General features: G+C 39.6%; 2 protein-coding genes across 3 annotated transcripts; both read right to left on the reverse strand.

Annotated features, from left to right (window-relative positions):
• Positions 1 to 1,157: 1,157 nt before the first annotated feature.
• LOC135166405 (facilitated trehalose transporter Tret1-like) lies at positions 1,158 to 10,468 on the reverse strand. Of its 2 annotated transcripts, XR_010299672.1 has the most exons (4): positions 9,978 to 10,468; positions 9,131 to 9,661; positions 3,264 to 8,874; positions 1,158 to 2,303 (listed from the first exon to the last, which is right to left on the reverse strand). XR_010299672.1 is itself a non-coding variant. In XM_064128570.1 (3 exons), exons 1-3 carry the CDS (start codon positions 10,015 to 10,017, stop codon positions 8,099 to 8,101), a joined length of 1,347 nt encoding a protein of 448 aa, XP_063984640.1. In that variant the 5' UTR covers positions 10,018 to 10,468; the 3' UTR covers positions 1,158 to 8,098. The 2 variants fall into 2 exon arrangements, 1 of the variants encoding a protein (XP_063984640.1); XM_064128570.1 differs by having other exon boundaries at positions 1,158 to 8,874.
• Positions 10,469 to 10,810: 342 nt separating this feature from the next.
• LOC135166693 (glutamate receptor-like) lies at positions 10,811 to 14,467 on the reverse strand. The gene is made up of 8 exons (XM_064129217.1): positions 14,316 to 14,467; positions 13,714 to 14,210; positions 13,131 to 13,457; positions 12,357 to 12,516; positions 12,080 to 12,288; positions 11,931 to 12,020; positions 11,538 to 11,701; positions 10,811 to 11,480 (listed from the first exon to the last, which is right to left on the reverse strand). Exons 1-8 carry the CDS (start codon positions 14,455 to 14,457, stop codon positions 11,126 to 11,128), a joined length of 1,944 nt encoding a protein of 647 aa, XP_063985287.1. The 5' UTR covers positions 14,458 to 14,467; the 3' UTR covers positions 10,811 to 11,125.
• Between the last annotated feature and the right edge of the window lie 183 nt (positions 14,468 to 14,650).

Here is a 14,650-nt window from a genome sequence, read left to right on the forward strand (position 1 = left end):
GAGGGAACATAATAAAGGATGAAAGGCCAGTGCACAACAGAAATGGAAAGAGGCTAGTGGGGGAATAATACGCGGTGAGCTGGGTTTTATCCCATTGGTACCGGTGCATGACACAAGCCAGGCAACTCAGTACACATCCCCTGTACAAGCCGAACATGGCATTTCAAATTCTCCCTAATGTAGCGCCACTTATTACGTTAAACTCCGGTTGTAACCGGACAATGTCATCGACGAAACTCCACAATTACCAAAGTCAGATGCATTTCAGCATTAACAACGAGATAACAGTTGACTGATTAATCCCCAATTCCCGTTAACTCGAACGAAAAAAAAATATTCCCCAGTCATTTAATGACCAACCAATTAATAACTTCCGGATTTACACCGAAAAAGGGGCACTTTAATGGCCGAAAAAAATACGCAATTCCCGTATTTCAATGTCGCCCCTATATTACCGGAATCACGTAGAGTGCACGAAGATAAACAGCAGGAAAAAAATGAATAATCGTTTGAGCCGCAGCGAATGTATAAATTTTCGCGTGTCCCGTCAGCGATAAAGTTTCTCATACAGGGGTTGTATACGCGACAAAAAATGAAGGATAAATAGACCAAATGGCTAATACGGACCGGGCAATTGTTGGAAATTTATACAATGGAGCATTGTCAACAAATATTCAAGAGTTGTCCGTAAAAACAGTTACTCGTTGCAATTGTTGATGCAGGTTTATGAAATATTATATTTCATGTGACGTGAAAAAAATTTATTGGGTAAATACTGCGAGAGAAATTATATACTTATGATGGACAAATGGAATTTCAATCGGATACTTCAACGATAATATTTGTACAAAAGGAGACAAATTTGTTTCATTTAATTTAACGAAATTCTTGTCATGTCGTCTAGTCAAGTTGATTAAAGGGCTTTGATGTTGTCAATTTGAATTGAATTTCAAATAAAATTATCCATGAAATTTCTAAAGTCCAGGGCTTCGCTCTTGTTGCAAACTATTTGATAATTTTCATTTTCATGTGGACGGACAAATTGGAATTTAATTAAATACTCCAGAAGTGAACTGATTTCGTAATAATGAAACTTCCAGGAATTGCCTCTGAATGATTTTTTCATTTTATATAAATGATTGTTAAAATGTTCTACAATATCTGACAATTTACAAAAGTTAGGATACACAGTCACCAAGTCAAATATTCACAAGAGGTTCTTATAAATAAAGTTCCTCGTCGTGGTCGTCGATTAATATTAACGAATTATGATTCTCTATGTGACGCGAGTAATTTTCAACGAATAAATAATACGGAGGAAAAATATAATTATATCACGCAACCGGAATTCCAAAGGGTAAACCCCTGTGACCTATGGCCGGTGTTATTAATCACGAGAATATAACACTCTCCAGCAACGATAATTTTTGTGCGAAAGAGATAAATTTGTTTCGAATAATTCATTGAAATCGTCCTTCTCAATAGTATTTAATAAGCTCCGTTACAATAACAATTCCAGCTGCTTTTCTGAAATTACATAAATACAAACATGACAATATTGTCCCCAACATTCTTCATACCCTATAAACCGTCTGGATAGACCAAAAATTAATGCAAATTTTCTAAACACCGAACACCTTAATTCATCTGTAAAATTCGAATAATTTTAATTTTATTGCAACGTAGTTAAAAAATCCTCTGAAAAATGTCTATCACGCGTTTCATTCCGCGATTCACATTCACGATTTATGTAACGTCCCTCACACGACACGAATAATTTCTATAGACCAAATAATACAGCGAAAAAAAATAGAATTATATCATGCAACCGGAATTTCAATGGTTAAATTCTGGTGAGTTACACCGGTGCCATTAATCACGAAAATGCAACTCTCCAACAACGATAGGGTTTGCAAAAAGGGGGAAAAATTAGTGCGGCATATCGCGTGATAGGGGCCCTGCAATAATGAAGCTCTTTTCAGAATACATCCCTGTATTCCTGTATCTTGAGGGGTTCTGAAGGATTTACCGTTTCCCCGGGTATGTACAACGGGAATTGAGGATGGTTAAACGAATCGCAGCCGACAGTGACTAATTACACGTGAATGTGCAGCCCTAGTTTCAATACCCAACAGGTACACCCGGGTATAATATGTGAGATGGATACATATCCCAGCACTAATCCCTTCTCCCTCTGACGTGCATGTGCGAGCTTTTGTTAGCTGGTTCCCGTTGGATTTTCACGAGCCCTTGACGAAGAGTCGGGGGCCCTTCAACTGCAAATTCTCAGCTTTGTACTCAAGCTGAGAGGGAATAAAACATAATGTGAAAATAATTTGTAACTTTTTTTTATTTCGAAGGAGAAATAAAAAGTCTCTGGGGCTGAAGCTCGTGAAGTGGTATTTTCGAGTTTTTCGGGGCCATTGGGCGCATGTGGGTCAGAAAGTAAATAGCAATTTGTGCGACGGGTTCGCGGGTTTCGAGGCTGGAGGTTTGTGTCAATTGACACGACCCGCAGACCAGCCAATCACACGGGACTACAAACCTCCGTGGCTTTTGTGGAGTACATCGTTGCACAGGGATAACAGTTGATGAAAAATTAACAAACAAGATTTATCGCAGAGTTTCATTGATTTTAACATTTTGTGAATTTCTTGAAATTTGAGTCATCCCGTCATTGTCTTTCATGAATTTTAATTTAAGACCGAGTGAATATGAATTTCTACTTTTGAATTTTTATCGGAGTTTCATTTCCCCTAAAATTGTTGAAAATCTTGTCGTCGGAAAATATTCGAATGATCGAATGGTTTAAATGTCCACCAGATAATTGACTTTTTAGTTTAATAATCACATAAAAATCCTGAAAACTCGGAAATTGTGTTGTAATGCGAATACGAAAGTGCCCAACGTCAGCCTCGGGAATTCGTACGGAATTATTTATTGTTAAACGTGAATTTGTTAACTAGGGAAAGCAAAACTAGGGACTGAGAGGAATTAGAGGTCCCCAACGAAAGTTTGGCAAGTCCCGAAGGTGAAAAAATTATCAATTATTTACCGAATTATAAAATAGTTTGTCATTCGATAAAACTCCCCTGAAAGTTGTGACCGATAACCCTTTTCCCCTGAATCCATTCCCAAATAATTTCAAAAAAATTCCACCCGCATACTTGTTCTAAAATTTCCATGCCACCAAGATCGTGTAAGCTACTCCTCCATCATTCTCAAAACTCATCGAATTTAGTATATACGCACAAGCCATTTACCGAGCATAATTTTCCAAGTGCAGACACAGCAAAGTAAACTTGCACGAAACCATATTATACAGAGCCAACGCAATTTGACTTCACTCGACGTGACGGTTGATCCCCATCTCTTCTCAACCCGTTTCCATCCAATGCAGGTCCATCGTACAATACCAAGGGACGAGCCACAGTTCACCCAGATATATCCTACAACTGCAGCAAAATAAAGTTCAAAACTTTCCGAATACTGACGAAATAAAATGAGAAATAAGATATCATCCAGAAGCCTGAAAATGTCAAATTTCAAATTTGAGACGAGTTTCTTTGTACAGAAAAACCCGGTCATATTTTTCACAAGAATTTTTCTACAAATACATATCACAGACGTTAACACGTCACTCTGAGTTTAAAACGCAGGGTTGAAGGATGATATAAAGTTAAGGATAGGGGAGTTGCACATTTCACTCCCGTAAAACTTGCAAACACCGAGTTTTCTCTGGCACATGAGGGGTAAAATTTCAAGAACCCGGGGAAAAATCGTGCGGTGAAAAGGCTTCGTGTGGCATTCGTCCGAAAGTTTTCAAGTTTTTTTAAAAATAAATAAAAAAAAAATATAAACACGTAATTCCCCCACCCCTCACCACGTATCCAGCGACAAATATTCCGGCCGGTGGTATTGGTGTTTATTTTCTCATGTGTCCAGAGTGTTCGAGGGGTAGGACGCCGTAAAACTGATATATATCACTTGAAACAGAAGCGACAATCGTCCAAACAACTCCCCGGCGAAGCAAATACTGCTGTACGAGAAAATATATACGATAACACTGAGAAAGAAAATAAAAATTAAGTTGAAACGGCACTTGGCGTCGGGACGTATTGTTGAGAGGGGTTACTCGGTCGTACATACATGGATATATAGATGAAAAAGAGGGAAGAAAAGGCTGAGAAAGTTTCAAGGGGACTTTTGCCGCGTGAATTCTCGAGTGTAGGAAGTGAAGAGGAGGGAGTGAGGCCATACGACCTGTCCCCCATCGTCGTCTATACCGGGGGTAGAAGTGGATGTAGGCGTCGGAAGGGGATAAAAACAGTGAGAAAAAAAAGACAGGATAATTCAAGTAATGGCTCGTCCTGCTGAGGCCACAGGGATCGCTGGTGAGAGGGAGTGCGAGAGCGAAATGAAATAGAAAGGGACAAATACCGGAGGGTGTGAGGTACAACCACAGGAAGTAGGATCTCAACCGCTTGTACGATCGAGATTGTCCTGGCCAAGATCTTGGGGAGTCCAACTGTGCCAGCAGATGCCAAGTGTTCTCTTGTTATCTCCCTCAAATTATTATTCTCCACCTCATTCTACGAAAACAAAAATTTTCCAAAAAGCACAAATGATCGGATGATAACGATAAACAACTCATCAATGAACTTTTATCCATAAAAAATATAACACGTAAATTTAACTCCATGAAATTTTTACTGAAACACTTATTTATGGTACACTGTGAATAGCATTGTCCGGACGAAGCCATTTTCTCGAACGTGACGATGAAGAAGCCGAATAAATATAAGCCCATATCCTGTGGGCACTTTCTTCCCTGTCATACGGCCAATTCAACACTCAGTGGAAGGTCCTGCCATTTTCCTCATACTCTTTCTGCACGTGAAATCGAGATCGTCCGGAATGAAGTACCTTGAACGCTTCTTCTGATATACCATGGCCATTCATCATAACCTTCCCTACATCTCGCAGTCTTATCATCTGGCCCCTCAGGAGCCGGAAGATGCCTGAGACGCATCGGTTACGGAGCAGAGAATAGCATCATATTTCTCATGTGCAGGATCCACGTTATGTCGCACATTTAATTTCTCAAGGGGTTGAAGACTCTCGAATAACGTGTGATGCAACGTTGGATTATCATCAAATGTTCGTTGAGGGTGTGAATAAGTCATTTGATAATTGGTCGAGGGTACGTCAAATGGATCGTACTGAATCATCGAGTGGTAACCACAGACTATCCTCAGAATTTGCGTCCATCTGTTTGGTCGATGGCGTCGCCAAGTCGAGCAATTCCCTCGTCTATCATGTTTGTACGTCATACGTCCGATGTTTCCCTTCGTTTCGCCCCGTTGCCTCTGTACGGGTACTGAGGGAATCATATTGATCTGGGGTGTGGGCATATGCTTTGTGAACATACTGAGTACATCTTGGTTGATGCCCCGAAGCCAGGATTTGTATGTCAACATATCTGAGAGAGATAACAACTATTGGGGGAAGGGGGAGAAGATATATCGACTGTGGAGAACTGGCTGGCTCCCCTGGGGGATGACGAAGGTGCCTGGAGTTCGAGTAAGTCATTAACTTAGTCGGAAATCATCGGGAATAGACGAGAGATCATCGAGACATGGGAAGACGTTATTGGGATTCCCAGGTTTTTGAAAATTATGATTTTTTTAAATCTCTGTCTTTTTTCTTCGGGGTTGGTGAAGGTTCCTAGAGGCTGGTAGAGTCTTAGAGACTTGCGATAATCGATAATCATCGATAGATGCCTAATCGCTCCACTGATATGTAATTTTATTACTCAAATGAATGAATGATCTGAATATTATTGAACATCAAAAGATGAAGGATCAGATAAATTTTGCTGTTTCCCCTTTTTTGAATTTTAAATTACCAAATCTCAAGGAACGACTCCACACCCGAAAATTTCCTCAGATCCTTGTTTCATCATTTTCTTCGCATGTTGCCCCGAATCATTCAGTGCCAATTGATCGATAACCGTCTCCGCTTGTTCCCTCATTTTTCACACTTAGAAGACACCAGAGATTCTCGTTAGTCAACCGAGTCGTTGATCTCTATTAAAATCGCTCCCAGTAGATGACAAATTATTCGAGCTTCGTCGACAAAGGTGACTTGCATTTCAGCGCATCAAACGAGTTGAATTTTCTACCACATACCCTTCATCATGTTTCTCGTTCAATGTCTTCCAGTGGTGAACACCAGTAATATCAATGCTAAGAAGTTTCTTCAACACCTTGGGTGAAGTTTACCATTGGTTACCGAATAACGACTCAGTTTTACCCCAAACTAGGGTCCCTTGTATAACACTATTTTGTCACTGTATTTCCAATACTACAGTTTCGAACGAAGCTCCTCACTAACAAGCTGAAACTGCCGTGTACATGGGATGTCGAATGAGGAGAAGTGAATTTGAAAAGTTTCAAGTGTGGTTACCACCACCGGTGGTGGTTATCCTCTAGTGATTTACCCGCTAAAGAATTTTCTTTAGCAGAATTCCATAACCGCAGAAGAGTAAGACAAAGGACAAAGTCATGAGGAATAAATACTAAAATATTCCGAGCGAACCGGAATATTTTGTGACCCAAAATTCAGTCCGACAACACGTCAATATAGCACCGATGTACCGAAGAGATTTCGTCAATGTATAAATCTCAAAATATCGGTCCATATTCGGTTTATTTTTTATTATTTATTTAGCCTCTCTGCACTCGTGTCAGTATGCAGCCGAAGGTATAGAGTTCACCGGGTCAGCCTATACCCTTCGGCGCCGAGTAGTTCATCCTCCTCTCTCCCCATTTTCGCTCCGCACTGTTGCACGGGAAATTGAATGGCCGTTGCAATTCCATTAATAAATTTTTCGACGTAGCTAGCATTTTATAATTTACATCCCTAGGCAAACAGTTTGAACGCACGGCAAAAGATGAATATTGTGAAAAATCGTGTAGCAAACTCGCCAATCATTTTACCTCACTTAAAAAACGAAAAAACAAAAATCATGATCTGGGATTTGTCCCCGGCCGTTCGGCATTGTCGCCCTTTTTCCCCTGTTCTTTCTCTTTCTTCGCTCGACTGAAACAATATTGACAGGGAGAAATATATGTAGCGTAACTCGTGTACCACCCATGCACCCCAGGAAAGACCGATATTTTCACGCGGTAAATCTTTGATGCGGTGTCACACGGAGTTGGTAAGGTTTGCAGAAGAAGAAAAAAATTACAGCGAGGCAAAAGGAGAGGGTGAAAAAAAAAACGAGGGAAAAATGAAGAAACAGAAAAATAAAGAAACTGTGAAATAAGTAGCAGGGCGACGCTGGCAAAAAGAGTAAAGAGATTGAAGAGAAAGGAAGCGGTGGGAGGAAAGAAGGGGGGAAAAAAGTGGTGTAGGTGGCGACGAAAAAAGAAGTAAAAGCCCTGAGGTGTGTGCTCGAGAGAGGGTGAGAGCTCAAGCAAGCGTGGAAAGGAAAAGTCTAGCGTCCCTATCTCGCCTTTCAATAAGATTCCACGCGAACGGTGTCTCACTAGGGCCAAGGCGCATTGAGAATTCGAGCTGTATGCTCTCCCCGGGCTCATAACACTTCTACCTATACCCATTCTTCATTCTACTTTCTATACTCTAGCTGCATAATAAATGAGAACAACGACTACATGATAAAACTGCGTTGATGAACATCAGAACAATGATCGAAGATTTTATTAAACTACAGATTCAGTAATATTACTTCTCCAAGATCCTTTCAATATCCAGGAAGGACGTATTTTTTGTCTCTGGCATGAGGAAATACATGATCGATGAGAGAATTCTATAAATCAGTGGATAGATAAAAGATCCAGGATAATGAAATTCGCGAAACTCGAGAGACATCACGATTTGGAATGGACTTGCTATTAACATAGTAATGATGACGGGAATAATTGCCGAGAAGAACGAGGGTCATTCCGAATTGTCATACAATAATGTGGCAAAGCTTTCCATTTGTCTTTCAATAATAGTCCTAATGAACGACATCGACGAAAATCGGTACAGTGATAGAACCGCGTGATGGATCAGACACTTTTTTACATATCTATTTGAATTGTTGTTCGAAGACTGTTTCGATTTCCGCGAAAGACAGATTATTTGTTTCTGGCATGACGAAGTACATGACTGCTGTACCAATAATATAAACGAATAGACAGATTAAAAATACAGAACCAAAACCCATGAAGTCTGTGGACTCCTGAAAGAGCTTCACAACAATGGTCTCCATTAAAGCCTCAGCCATATGAATCAGACACATCGCAGTTGCTTTAATATTCAAAGGATAGTATTCAGACATCAGAATATGTTCCAATGGTTGCAAACCCGCATATTTCGATACGTTGATCAAGAGCACAGTCAGCCATGGGATCCACAAGAAATGGGAGACATCGTGATTCGTTTCTTGGAGGAAGTAGAAGACACTTGCGATTAACATAGCAATGATGATGGGAATACTTGCCAAGAAGAGCATCGACCTTCTTCCCAAATTGTCCACGAATAATGCTGCGATGCAGCATATAATAATAGTGATGACCATAGTGATGGCTATTTCAACTCCTGCATCCAACGGTGAGCCAACATTTTCAAGGAGAAAACCAGCATAATTTTTTATCACTGATGTTCCACTGAACTGGAGATAGATCAAAAGCCAAAGGTGGATGGCGAATGCTCGGGTAGTCCCTCGATTCTTCCACAGAAGTTCAAAGCTACTTCCACACTCTATCTTCGCATCCACGTAATGCTGGATAGACACCAGGTCCTTGGAAACTTCTCTTGCGTCGCGGATGCATTCAAGAGCTCTCTCGGCTCTCCGATAGTCTCCTAAATTTATCGAGAATATCGATCAGGACTTGCCAAGTTATTTATTAGGTCAAAGGTGGTGGAGTGCGTGTCCAAATGAATTCTATTCCCAACTGACGTGTCACCTTTAGCTTTCGATTGTTCGTTAAATAAATTGTCAAATTAAAATCCACTCAACTATGTGACTGACATATATTTAGATAAATGAAGAAATGAATCAGACTTTCTTGTTAATTGTTAACAATTTAGGGAATGACATAATAATTGTGAGAACTACCTTTCATCAGATAGAAGTAGGGACTCTCAGGTATCATGTACAGCAGGAGCACGGCGATGATTGAAGGAACAAGAAGATAGAAGTTCAGCGTATGAAGATCTAGAAAAGAACTGGCCAGCAGAACTGGAACTGTGCTGACACTTCTCACGATGCTCGCCACAAAATTCACCCTTCCCCGGATTTTATCACTCGCAATTTCCCCGAAGTAGAGTGACAGAACCGGTGAAAACCCTAGTGATAATCCCACGAGTGCTCTTCCTACGATGAATCCCTCAAATGTGTTCAATCTCATCAGTATATAATTGCACGTGAGTGGGAGCATCGATAGGATGAGGCTGTTTCGACGACCAATGACATCCATGAAGTACTTGGATATAATGGAGCCTACTATGGTGAATATCGGGGTGGTACTGGCTATCCATCCAACTTGGTCGGATGTGAAGTTCAGGGTGTTTTGCTTGCTCTGCAGCGCGGGAATCGCCACCATCAGCCAGGCGGTTGATTGGCCGTAGGGGATCAACACCGAACTTGCTGGAATGTGAGTATCTAAGCCACTGGTATTGATGATTAAATGCTGCATTGGCTGGATATAATGTTAGATAAGATATCAATCGGATCAGAGTTGGGACAGAAAGGAATTGTTGGGCTGGCGTAAGTCTTTCCCTTGAATTAAATTACAGAATATCAAAATAATAATTAGGAACAAATCGTGAATCGTAAATATAATAGATTAATGTTTAAGATTGATAGATCTGGGGGAGAATATTTATCATGCGTTATGTGGGAAGATCTGGAAATTATCGGTAGATTGAGAGAGAAATTGAACAAAATTTCAGACATAAATTACCTGCCAGAGCAATTAAATATTGTGAATACACTGCCTTCATGATTTTTTTATTTCCTGTGCTGGTAAGTTGGCATTCGTTTGATAAACAATCGTTCACTGATATGTAAATGGCAATAAGTAAAGTTTCCCGTGTCTACAGCCGAGTGATAACGTATCACATTCGAAGTAGAAATATTTTATTCTCTCGGTCTGAATGTAATTCAAAATTGATCATCTCTCGTGACAGGAGCTTCACCAATTTTCATTTCCACCATTTTCACATTCTCAATAATTGAATTAACCGGATTATTCACGAGTACTTGTACACGGTAGCTGACATATTTCGATCACTAAGGGTGATGTAGGATGAAAGCGCTATCAGCAGTGGGAATGATGTTCCAGAAATTAGGTATCAGTATCCAGGCGAGCGAGCCTTAACAGAGGCTCCAACGGTGTATTTTAATCCTTCCACTGTGCGTCACTGATATCGATAAGCACTACTGCATACGGTTGGTGTTACGCTCGAACACGAAACACATTGTTTATCGCAATTTCGCTTGACAATAGTCAACATCAACATATTTTGCCTTTGAATGATATGTTTTGAATGGATGATATTTCATTGCTTATAACATTGAAAACGTGCCATCAGTGGTGAAATGGTTGATCGATTAACGCAATTTGAAAGCCATTTTATCGTAATGGATTATTTAAAAATATTATTTGTGTGAAAAATTCGAGGGAAAATTTAGTGTTTACCAGAAACGCGAAGTAAACACACAGTAAATAAAATCCAGGATGTCAATTTTGTGGGGAATTTTATTGCAAATGGGGGGATATTTTTTTTTTAAATATAAAAATGGTTTATTATCAAAGAAATCCGTATAATTAATATCAAACACTATGTCTACACTAGATCTACAAAACACTTAATATAAACTTAAATTTTTCCGTCGATTGTTTATGCGTCTGTTTCCTTTGAGGTCTCTCTCTCGATAATTTCTTCCTGATACTACACTAATTGCGGAAAAACTTAATTAATTCTTGAATACATTAAAAACTTTATTGTGCAGTAGAGGAATTTTTCCAGTGCCGGATTTTTCCGGAATTCCCAGGATTGAACAATCTAAGTTGGGTAAATCCAAAGACTCTCTTGGGTAGAAAGTAGACTACCCTAGTGTATTTTCAAAACTATTATAAATTTTGTGATAATCATTGGAATCGTGAGACCAGGTGAGGGAGCTCTGGCGATGAAAAGGAACATGGAAAGCAACATCTTGCGTCCCTCCCGTCTCCGATGTTCGTATTTTCTCGTCTTGTACCCGGTTTCTGTGACGATAAAAGATCCGCTCTATTACGAGAATAATCAGAGCAATCAATAATCCTGCTGTCAAAACACCTAGCATCGGTGTTATGCCCTTGAGGTGCACCGAGGGATGATAGATCTCGGGAAGATCCTTTTTTCGATAATGATACTCTCGTTTCCATCGATCAAGCAGTCCACTGTATTTAAATCGTTGCAGACTTTGGAAAAATTGATCCGTTACTCACTTTTAAATACTGAGTACCATTTTTACTCACTGGTAATTTACAAATTCCGTGTACTCGCTTCCATATGGCATGATGATTCCTGATGCCTGAATTTTTCGAGTCTTTAGCCAGGCCATTTCACAAGGGATGAAAGAGCTAGTGTACCCTACTCGAATTTCGTGAGTGGTATGAAATGCCACTTTCTCTTGACAAACCTGTCGTTAAAATCCAAAATCTCACATTCATACGTTTTTCGTCAGTGATTATTGATTATCGAAACGTCCCAATATGTGTCAGACATGAACGATGTTGAAAAAAAAACGCGATTATCGAAACGAGGAGGAAAGTATTGAAAAAAAAAATAAAAATAAAATTGTAAATTGTTTATTGCTCATGGATGATTATTTTTATAGTAAAATGTCCAGTATTGATATGTTTAATAACCTTTTGGAATCCTTCGCGATGAGTTGTAGGTAAAAACTTTGACGGTTGCATCAAGGCAGCCATTTTCTTCAGGAGTGCTTCATCGGAATCCTATTAAACAAATTAAATTTCAACGAAAATTCGATTAATTTCAAACGACCAAACTATACCATGAACAACGTGTAATCTGCAGTATGGTCTATAGCGATCAATTTATAGGTTCCAAGTTTAACAAATTCTTCCATGGAATTGAACGGCAAATGAGATACGTTCACTGCGAGGAAGCTGGTGAGGGCAGCAGAGTAGGCCATGGTGATGACCAACGCCGATAGGAATAACGATATGAAGACGATTCTCAGAGGCGTTTCATCAGGAAATTCTGTTCAAAAAAATTCTTCCAGTAAACTCCAATTTGTTTACCAATTATTTATGTGTTTCGCTTCTTACTTGGCACTCCCTGCTGACAGTAAATCCCCCAAACAGACAGGTAATTCTCGAAGATGAGAGGATAGACGAAGGGTCGTCCTTTATATGACATAAACGTCAGGAGAAGAGGTGTCGTCATGATCAGCGTTATTATCACTAACCAAACATCCATTCCAAACGCCTGCAGCGGCAATACCAGGTTTTATCAATCAGGATATTTTATCAATATAATTAAGCGTAAATTGAGAATGCGCAAATAGCTTTGAATAAACTGCCGACGCAATAAAATTCAATTAGGTGTCACTGCCAACGATGTGAGAGGTTTAATATTCTGGTGTCAAAATTAATTCTGTTCACGAATAAAAATCACGAGTGATTACAGATTCCGATGATTTTTTCTTTCAATAGACCATACAGTAATCGAGTAAAACGTAAACCACGATGGAATCGCAATTAGACTTTTTGATATTTTAATCATTAAAAAATCTCCGACAAAACAAAAAATAGTTCTGAGCTTTTTCAGAAAAATTTTCTTTGAAAAAATTGTCTGTTAACATTCCCTTTTCACAGGTGTTTCTGAAACATTTTTCAACAATATCTGGAACATTTTTGAAAGACAACAAATTATCTACGCGAACTGGGTTATCTCACATGTTTATGTGGCCACTGAGTTCATTAGTTTTTCTCAAACTGATTGCATTGTACTCTAAAGTTAATTAATTCCGTACAATTATAGTTGGAAATAATGTGCCATTATTTTCTCTGAGTTTGGCATAAACGCAGAACGCAACATACCTCAATGTAAGCATTCCATTGTACGTGATTCGCTCCAAGTCGTCGAATATACAGTCGGGAATTTTCATACACCGTGGGAATTGTAAAGTCAACCACTTCACGTCGTTCATTGGTCATTATGAATGATGATACACCCATGTCGGCTTCATGCCGGTGAATATTACCAAGAACACCAGTCCATTCTAGAGATTCCTCATCCCAACCGCCGTAGGAACGGGCAACAGTAACAGATGAAATCGTGAAATTCATGAATTGAGACAGGGCTTTGACAACGCTTGCCAAATATCCATGAAGTTCACCATTTTTCAGCCAGATATCAGTCGATCCCTGGGACACAACATGTCAAATCGTGAGATTCATGTTCTTTCCTCAACCGATTAAAAACAGATGGACCAAAACAAGAGCAAAGCCATGCGAACAAATATCCTATCGATGTGTCTATTAACCAACAAAACCCATCGCAAATTACGACCCTGAAGCATAATTAAATAAACGAAATTCCAACCGAATGAAAGTCGTAAAAATCCAGAGTGAGATTCATCGTTAGCTCGGTAGCATCACTCGGGTGTATTTACTAGTGTACCTGAACAATATTAAGGTGAAAAGGTCGGCCATCGAGAGAAGTCCTTCGTTCGTAAAGAGACTTGTCGGAGAACCATTGGATCCCATGACTCTCGTTAATCCACTGTCCAAGCTCTCCAATATGAGTACGACTACCAGTGCTCCACCACTCCCGGATGATGGTCGACTCGCAGCAGGCGACAATAACCTCCGAGTTGAATTTCAAATTCAACTGATTGCCCTCTGGTTGACGACAAAATTTGCAAACTTTTCCGCTACTATCGCCGGAGAATAAAATCACCCACAAGCTGTTGCTAAAGCTCAGGGTCTTGGTCAATCGCGCGAAAAAATACACTTCCCCCATGTGTCTGACGAAAAGTACAATCAGCGGACGAATATTTTGCCTGCGATATTGCTCCAAGGTTCGGGTTAATTCTCCGAAGTAGACGAGGTCCGTTGTTCTTCCTCGACTCGACAGTTTTATCAACATCTCGTGCCAGAATGTGAGGCTCCCAAAAGCTACAATTGCAAAACACCAAAAATCATCCTCTGAATTTTGGATAATTCTTGGAGACAGTTTCATGGCATTATCGCCATTTATTTTATCTGATTAATTGCACTCACAATGATAATTAGTACTCGATACGATGAGGATCCCATCAGCATCGTGCCTCCCATAAAATTCATCAATTAATGATCCGTAATAAGTGACAGCTTTGTGTGCAGTAGTTAGGATTGAGCAGGCGATACTGATGTTCAATATCATTGCGACTAAAAGTTTCATTTTTATTCTTATCCTGATTAATTTTAATTTTCCGAAAATACTCCCGCAGGAAGAAAAAATCCGCGAAAAGTTCGGAAATTTTTTCGGGAAAATGTCGAAGACTCAACTGTAAACAGTTGCAATTTTTTAAGAGATAAATTGCTAACACTGGGTGCACTCCAAGCGGTAATTTGAC

This window comes from Diachasmimorpha longicaudata, chromosome 10, assembly GCF_034640455.1.
Source record: "Diachasmimorpha longicaudata isolate KC_UGA_2023 chromosome 10, iyDiaLong2, whole genome shotgun sequence".
Lineage (NCBI taxonomy): Eukaryota > Metazoa > Arthropoda > Insecta > Hymenoptera > Braconidae > Diachasmimorpha > Diachasmimorpha longicaudata.

Excerpts from the sequence above, each read along its gene's own strand:
- LOC135166405 (XM_064128570.1), bottom strand. The coding sequence starts at position 10,017 with ATGAAGGCAGTGTATTCACAATATTTAATTGCTCTGGCAG. Across the intron at positions 9,662-9,977 it reads ATATTTAATTGCTCTGGCAG|CAAGTTCGGTGTTGATCCCC; the intron begins GTAATTTATGTC and ends CTCACATTCCAG. Across the intron at positions 8,875-9,130 it reads CTACTTCTATCTGATGAAAG|GAGACTATCGGAGAGCCGAG; the intron begins GTAGTTCTCACA and ends CGATAAATTTAG.
- LOC135166693 (XM_064129217.1), bottom strand. The coding sequence starts at position 14,457 with ATGATATTGAACATCAGTATCGCCTGCTCAATCCTAACTACTGCACAC. Across the intron at positions 12,289-12,356 it reads CTGTCAGCAGGGAGTGCCAA|AATTTCCTGATGAAACGCCT; the intron begins GTAAGAAGCGAA and ends TTTTTTGAACAG. Across the intron at positions 11,481-11,537 it reads ACGGAATTTGTAAATTACCA|TCTGCAACGATTTAAATACA; the intron begins GTGAGTAAAAAT and ends ATTTTTCCAAAG.